Source organism: Pelophylax lessonae, assembly GCF_965119305.1.
Source record: "Pelophylax lessonae genome assembly, chromosome: 3".
Classification (NCBI taxonomy): domain Eukaryota; kingdom Metazoa; phylum Chordata; class Amphibia; order Anura; family Ranidae; genus Pelophylax; species Pelophylax lessonae.
Window position 1 is genome coordinate 94,084,624 of NC_138770.1, and position 8,274 is coordinate 94,092,897.

The 8,274-nt window shown below is 40.6% G+C and overlaps 1 protein-coding gene across 1 annotated transcript; it reads right to left on the minus strand.

Moving 5' to 3' along the window:
* Positions 1-439: 439 nt before the first annotated feature.
* On the minus strand, positions 440-7,875 carry LOC309550381 (interleukin-17F-like; the record flags this gene model as incomplete). Its single annotated transcript, XM_082250775.1, has 3 exons — positions 7,812-7,875; positions 4,182-4,390; positions 440-674 (listed from the first exon to the last, which is right to left on the minus strand). Exons 1-3 carry the CDS (start codon positions 7,833-7,835, stop codon positions 440-442), a joined length of 468 nt encoding a protein of 155 aa, XP_082106901.1. The 5' UTR covers positions 7,836-7,875.
* Positions 7,876-8,274: the final 399 nt, after the last annotated feature.

The following is an 8,274-nucleotide window of genomic DNA, read 5'->3' on the forward strand; positions in this document are numbered from 1 at the left end:
GAATAAAAGAGAAGCCAGAAATATAGTTGAGTGACAGGATCTCTGTAAAATGAACTTGTCAATGTGTAATAAATTATATTTTGCAAAGGAAGCTGTTTTCATTTGGTTTTGAAGGTTTGGTCTTTTTCGAAAAGCGATATCTTAGGATGACAATTTAGTCTGTCACATCAAACTTTCAAACAACCTTAACTTTTTGCTCTACACCTATGAATAATGCTTATCATAATCAGCAAAATCAAGAAGTAGAAATTCTTTCCACATAAAAAATGGTGTGAAGGCATACAGAAGCAGAGCAGGCCTTTAGGAAGACCCTAAAACATACCAAAGCCTTCGCAAAAAGAACCCAGTACAGCAACTGCCTACTCTCGCCCTCCTACTTCAGAGAACTATTTATGGTTGGCATCCAAACAGAGTCCAGTAACATCATTCTTGTTCTGTGTTATTGCTCTTCGACCATGGGTCGAACACAGGTGCAGGCAACAGTGACCATTTTCTTCTCCAGCTTGAAGGTGGGGATACAGCCTTTCATCTCTCGGTGGAGGACCAGGATTTCTTGTCTGATGGGGACTGAGTTCAAGTTAATGTCCACATTACCCTCTGCACCCAGACACCCGGTATGGAGACACTTGGCCTCTGCAATTGTAGAGGGGAATCGGTTGCTGTTTACATCATAGCTGCAGGCAAGAAACAACATTATAAGTTATTATTGAGCAACCTTAGGCAACAAGAAAAATGATTCATAGAATATTTAGTGGTGTCATTACTCTGTAACTGAGCTAAAAAAAATTTACAGTATTGTACTTTAAAGTCCAACTTCATACTCTGAGCACCGCCACAGCTGCACATTCCCTTACACTGTATTAAAGCAGTAAAAAACCCAAAACCAAAAATGTAATATATTGCAGATTTTAACAATTATTAGATGTGGCAACTGCATCATTTTTAGGCTTTTTGCCCTGTGTTTTCACCTGGTGATCTGGCCAGTAACATACTTCCTGTATTAGATTGCCCCCACTCTGGATGAACGAGCACATGGGCACCTTTGAACAGCAACAATGTAATTCTGGGGGGAAGGGGTGTTAGATGCACTAGCAGATTTAGATGACGAGACAATGTCATTCTAGGGGAAAGGGGGTGTTAGATGCATTATCAGATTTAGATAACTGAAGCCAAATTCCAGCTAACACTACAGTTACAGCAACAGTTTTTTTTTTCTTTTAAGATAAAGGTTTTACATGAATAAAAGCTGATCATTGTAAACACCCTGGTCAGTGGTAAATGGTTTATCTCAAGACTCTAAACTGCCACATTTGACCCTTTTGACGCTGTTGCTTTATTATGCCAGGAAATTAATCGTGCTTTCATGGAAAAAAATCCACCCCACCAGTGGTTCTGCCATGGAAGGCTATTATTAAGAAAGCTCTCCCTTTATATAAGGCGACCTATACAAATATAGGAATACCTACTAAAAATCTCCATAGTGGATGCTTTCAATTTTTTTAACAGATACCACTTTTAGAGTTACAGAGGAAATCTTTTTCTAGAATTATTGCTCTCGCTCTGGCGATCGTGGCGATACCTCACATGTGTGGTTGGAACACCGTTTTCATGTGCGGGTGCGACTTACGTATGCGTTTTCTTTCGTGGGTGAGCTCACGGTGACAGGGGCGCTTTAAAAAATATTTTCCTATTTATTTTATACATTTTTTTATTTTTAGCACTGTTTTAAAAAAAAAGCAAAAAATGGATCACTTTTATTGCGGTCAGAATCAATGTAAACATCCCTTGTGACAGTAATAGGCAGTGACAGGTACTCTTTATGGAGGGATCGGGGGTCCAGACCCCAGACCCCTCCACTGCACTTCAAAGTATTCAAAATGAAAAAAATTGCATTTTATAGTACTGACAGTTTTTTAAAATCTGCGCCGTTAGCAGCCAAGTACAATGTGACGTCACTTCTGGGTTACTACATTGGAGACCCAATCAAACCTGAATCCGGCTTTGTTCAGGACTCAAACCAGCCGGCGGACATGCCGGCTTGTGGCTCGGGTCTCCCAGTGGGACGGGAGACCTGGGCAGAGCCGCAAAAGGCGCGTGGGGGGGGGAACGTCCTCCCCACTTGCTGGGATAATGGCTGAGCAGCTGCTGAGCCACATTGGCTGTTATCTCCTAAAAGCCGACCGTCAGCTCTAAAAAACCGTACCGGGTTTAAGCCTGCAACTGCAGGTTTCATCCCGGTACAACCACTTCTGCAAGCTGACGTACAGGTATGTTGGTTTGCGGGAAGTGGTTAATAATCAAAAAATGCCTGACATGTTATAAAGTGTTTCTGAAGCCAAAACATTTGTTTTGGATGGAGTGATGAGGGCTTACAACCCTGTTAAGATAATTCACCCTCTCTATTTCTAATTATGACCACTGCCACCAGGACTAAAAGTGAAAAAAAGTTATGTTGTCACTAGAACAGGGGTAGAGGAAAAATCATCCAATGGAGACATTTGTTTGGGTGACAACTAAAACAGAAGGTTTCCCTCAGTTTGGAGAAATGTATTTAATTTCCTGTTGTGTCTACAGGAAATTAATGTAAATCTCCGCAATGACACACTAATAGTAAAAAAAAAAAACTGACATGGATATTATCCCCTCTCTACTCTCTACTCCAAATACCATTTAAGGAGGACTTCTATAAATTTAGGATCTCTGGTCCGCTGTCAGGAAAAACTCTGGACCTCTTTCAGGGAAGCACATCTCCTCAAAGTGAAGAGAAATTGCATCTTTGATTCTCGTCACCAAAACAGATGCCTCCATTGAAAGATTTTCCCCTACCTCCTGTTCCAATGACAACTGTAACAAATGTTAAATTATCCCTCATTCCGTAGCAATTGGTCACCATAATACATTGTGAGGATGGCCATTCTGGTTGGGCATTTCTGATAGTAATGTAGCTTTTTCATCCCTTCCACCTACCACATTTCCCCATTGGCCAGTGAGGAAGCCCATCCTAGTCATTGACCAAAAGGGAAGTGTGGGGTTCAGGAGGGAGCAGGCAAACTCTGACACTATTCATAAGTGTTGGGGCCTTGCATTTGGGCAGATGAAGACAATAAAAGCCCAGAAACACCTCGAACTTTCTGTACTTCATACCTGTTTTTTTTTTTTTTTTTTAATGACAGTAACTTTAGTCACTTTAGTAACAATCTATAACTATTTTCAAAACCAATGACGCATTTAAACGTTTTCCCTGTAAGTTATTTAATGTGAAAAGGGTGAGCTGTAATATATGGTGAACATAAACATACTTGAATATTTTTGGGGTTTGTTCCCAAGCTTCTTGCCCTAGTGATGGCACACAGAGAGGGAAAACCCTCAATAGTTGTAACCAGGACAAGTGTACTGAAAGGAAGATTTCCATCACCCTTCTTCTGCAACATCTGTCAACTTATGGATGTTCCCTCACTTTCTGTGTATCACTGAGACAAGAAATGAAGCAAAATATTCCCAACAGGGACTTAAACAGCAATTAAAACAGGACAGATGTTGTAACCCATGGCACAACCACTAGTTGCAAATTTCTGATAGTTTTTGTATTAAATCTGTCTGTCAGGAGGGATGTGTTGGAGCTGGAGAGAGTCAAGAGAAGGGCAACTAAACTGATTAGGGAGTTGGAGGACCTTAATTACGAAGAGCGGCTGCAATCGCTCGATTTATTCTCCCTGGAAAAGAGACGTCTGAGGAGGAACATGATAGCAATTTATATATCTTAATGGGGATCTCAGCTTAGAAAAAAAGCTGTTCATTCGAAGGAATTGCATGAGGACTCGAGGACATACAATGCGATTAGAGGAGAAGCGTTTTAACCTCAGGCAACGAGGAGGGTTCTTTACTGTTAGGGCTACAAGATTGTGGAATTGTCTACCACAAGAGGTGGTTTCTGCGGGTAGTATGGTGGCTTTCAAAAGACTCTTAGACTTACATCTCAAGGATCAGGACATTAAGGGCTATGTGAGATCATTACAGCCACACACACCTACACAGGTTGAACTGGATGGACTATTGTCTTTATTCAATCTCACCTACTATGTAACTATGTAACTATGTCTGTGGGTTCAAGTAATAACCCACCCCCTCCCCCACCCCAAGGAGCTAAGATCCTGAAAATTATGACAGGAAAGAAAGGTTACCTGTACTCCCATGGAGAGATGGAACGTTTCCTTACATCTCCACTCATGGCGGGAGCATCCTGTCCATTAATGTTCAGATTAACTTTCACTGATGGGGGGAACTTTGTAACAGGCGGACACCCTCCTTTCTTCAGGTGATGGAGATCCAAAGCCACGATAGGGACCAACAGGGAGTCTCCCAGGAGCAAAATCAGTACAGTGAGCTGGATCTAGGGAATAAAAAGAAGACATATCTATTTTACAGCACCATTACTGGGATAATCTAGGTACAATTTCCATTATCAGTAAAAAAAAGAAGATCTTTTAAGTATGGTTTTACTTCAAAATCTATTTTACACAAAAAATAAAAAATAATAATTGCCCATTATTTTGAAATGTATGTATATACCCTGTTTCCCCGAAAAAATACCCTACCCCGAAAATAAGACCTAGCATGATTTTTGGGGGTGGCTGCAATATAAACCCTACCCCGAAAATAAGCCCTAGTTAAAATCCTTGTAAAAACATGTAATCCATTTTGTAAAAAAGATTATATAATGTGCAGTGTGTCTCCTTTTCTAACTTTATTGTGGAAAATACCTTAATTACAGCTCTGCTTACAAATGGAGACAGTCCCCGTTCACACTGGGGCGACCTGTGAGGCGACCTGGTCGCCTCACAGGTCGCTTTCCATAGGGAAGCTGCGGACCCGTTCTAATAGGAGCGACACAAGTCGCTCCGACTTAGAAAAAGGGTCCGGAGTTTCTTTGGGGCGACCTGGAGGCGACCGTCATAGACTTCAATGTTATGAAGTCCGTGCCGGCCGCTCCGAGGTCACGGCCGCTCCGAGGTCACGGGGCGAGCAGCTCGCCGCGACCTCGGAGGTCGCCCCGGGAAGTAGCGTCGCTGCTATGTGAACGGGGCCTCACTGGATATTGTATAATATTTTTACAAAACAAATTATACAATGACTTTACCCAAGGTTTATTGATTACAGCATGTCATAATGCTGACTTCTGAGCTGACAGGGGGAGAGAAGAAGAGAAGACAGGGGGACACAAAAATATTTAAAAAATTTTTTATTGTTTTATTCCAGTTATTTTTTAAACATAGAGAGGGGTAAATGACACAGCACAAGAACTGTGCTGTCTATCATGCTTTAAAGGATCAGGATATTTTTATTTTTTTTTAGGCTTACAACCACTTTAAGATTGTCCTTGTACATACCGTGAGTAAATAAGACATCCCCTAAAAATAAGCCATAGTGTGTTTTTTGTAGCCAAAATAATTATAAGACCCTGTCTTATTTTTGGGGAAACACGGTAGTGAAACAGAAAATACATTTAAAGGCAGTAAATAAAGCAAAACTTGGACCTCCTGTACATAATTTTAAAGTACCCAAGGTGCACAAGAGAGCATTTTAAAATTGAAGACTTTCAACCTGTGATAGTTGGACGGTCTCAAAAACACAGTGGGATTGATTTAATAAAACCGAAGAGTGCAATATGATTGGTTTCTATTAGTGATGAGCCGAACATACCCCTGTTCAGTTTGCACAGAACACCGCGAACATGGGACTCCATTGAAGTCTATGGGAATTCGAACTTCTATAATCAAAAGAACTAATTTTAAAGCCTTAAATGCAAGTCTTTCCCCCAAAAAGGGTATGGGACCTGGGTAATGCCCTAAAGAACATATATCAATGAAAAAAAAAGGGAGCAGTGATTTTAATGATATTTAAAGTGAAACAATAAAAATGAAAAAATTAAATATTGTGCCTGGGGGGTCCCCACAATGTGCTTTTAAAGTTTTGGATCTGTAGCATGGACAGACCTTTCTACAGCAAAAAATAAATTTCAAAAGAAAAAAATGTCATTTAAACTTGCATTTAAACTAACCCTAAGCCTAACCCTTAACTTAGGGTTAGGGTTAGAGTTGGGGTTAGGGTTAGGGTTAGGGTTAACCATGTAAAACATGTAGAACATCAGTTTGATTAGGGTTAGGGTTAGAGTTAGGGTTAACCCTAACCCTAACTCTTACTCAAACCCTAACTCTAACCCTAACCCTTAGAGTTAGGGTTAGGGTTAACCCTAACTCTAACCCTAACCCTAACTCTAACCCTAACCCTTAGGGTTAGAGTTAGGGTTAAACCTAACTCTAACCCTTAGAGTTACCCTAACTCTAACCCTAACCCTATCTCTAACCCTAACTCTAACCCTAACCTTTACCCTAACCCTTAGAGTTACCCTAACTCTAACTCTACCCTAACACTAACCCTAACCCTAACCTCACCTCGAACCCTAACCCTAACCCTTAGAGTTACCTTAACCCTAACTCTAACTCTAACCCTAACCCTAACCCTTAGAGTTACCTTAACCCTAACACTAACCCTAACCCTTAGAGTTACCCTAACCTCAACCTGAACCCTAACCCTTAGGGTTAGGGTTCGGGTTAGGGTTAGAGTTAGGGTTAACCCTAACCCTAACTCTAACCCTAACTCTAACAATAACTCTAACCCTAATCAAACTGATGTTCTACATGTTCTACATGGTTCTAGATGGACTAGTAGTACTATTACATTTTGTCATACATCCCGAAATATTCATCTAAAGCAACCTTTCTCAGCCTTTTTACCCCCAAAGGAACGCTTAAAAAATAATTTTCAGGTCTCAGGAAACCCCTGCTAAAAACCAATTCAAAGGGGGTAAGTGGGACAAATGCTCATTGCACTGGTGACCAGTGAGAAAAAATCCCTATACAGTGGTGATCAGAATGCACCCCCCCCCCCCATATAGAAAACTAAAAAGCTCATTGGTTCCATGCTTCTGGCTTTGCTATGTGATGTTTAACCCTAGAACAGTGATGGCAAACCTTGGCACCCCAGATGTTTTGGAACTACATTTCCCATGATGCTCAACTACACCGCAGAGTGCATGAACATCTGGGGTGCAAAGGTCTTGAGGCAACCTCTTGAGGAACCCTAGGGTTCCACAGAACCCTGATTGAGAATGACTGATCTAAAGTACCCACATTGAAAGGAAATGCATTTTATTTTTGTCTCTGGGATTTTTATGAATCGATAACAGAGTCATAACAAAGATATAGTATTCCCTGTGTGTGTGTATAGGTTCCCACACGGCAGCATGCATGCATACTTCAGCAGAGTCAGAAGCTTCAGAAACAAGAACAAGATATGTAAAGAACAATATTAGAAAATATCATTTCAGTTCCCCGATTTACAACTTCAAAAAATGACAAAAAAGGCTGGCTCTTAAATTTGCATGGTTTAAACATAATGTCAAATCAAGAACCCATATTTCATTATTTATTATAATTTATTATAGGTATTTATATGCAGGGCTTTACATTTACATCAGTCCCTGCCCTCATTCCCTTACAATTTAAGTATGTGTGTTCGCTATCTCACATGCATACACACATACTAGGGCCAATTTGGACAGGAGTCAAAAATCCTACCTATATAATGAAAATATATGTAAAATTGTTTTGCTGCCCTGACTTACCGCAAAGATGTTAATAAAAAGATATCAATCAACAGACTTACTCTTAATTTTGCAAGGAATGAAAGCAATGCCTAACCAAGATCCCCCCCCCCCCCCAAAAAAAAGTAGACATTAAAGTGGTCCTCACCATGGTGGCTCTTGTGTTCTCCATAGTTCTTCTCTGTTCCCTATGTGAATGTATCTGCAGCAGGTAGGTGGTATAAGTTGTACATCAGGTTGGGACCCCAGCATTATATAGCCAGCTCTGTGGGCTTTCCACTGCTCTCTGGTAAGTCTGTGGTTTCAATGTAGAGTGGTTTCCTCCTCTGACATCGGTGTACCCAGCACGCTCTTACTCGTTGAGCAGAAGGAAAATCTTACCTTAATAAATCATATAGACAGCAACCAGGCTTCCTGAACTAAAATGTAATGCTGATAGACCATAGACCATATTTGCATACCAGACGTCACTGTGAAATTGTGTCCTGGTTTTCAGTTCATGAGCTGTGACTGTGTGTGTGTGTTCACATTGGAGTGTTGTTTTTTTCTTTTAAAAATTATATACTGAGTGCTGTAATAAAATCAAAAGGCGCTTAAACAAAGAATTAGTT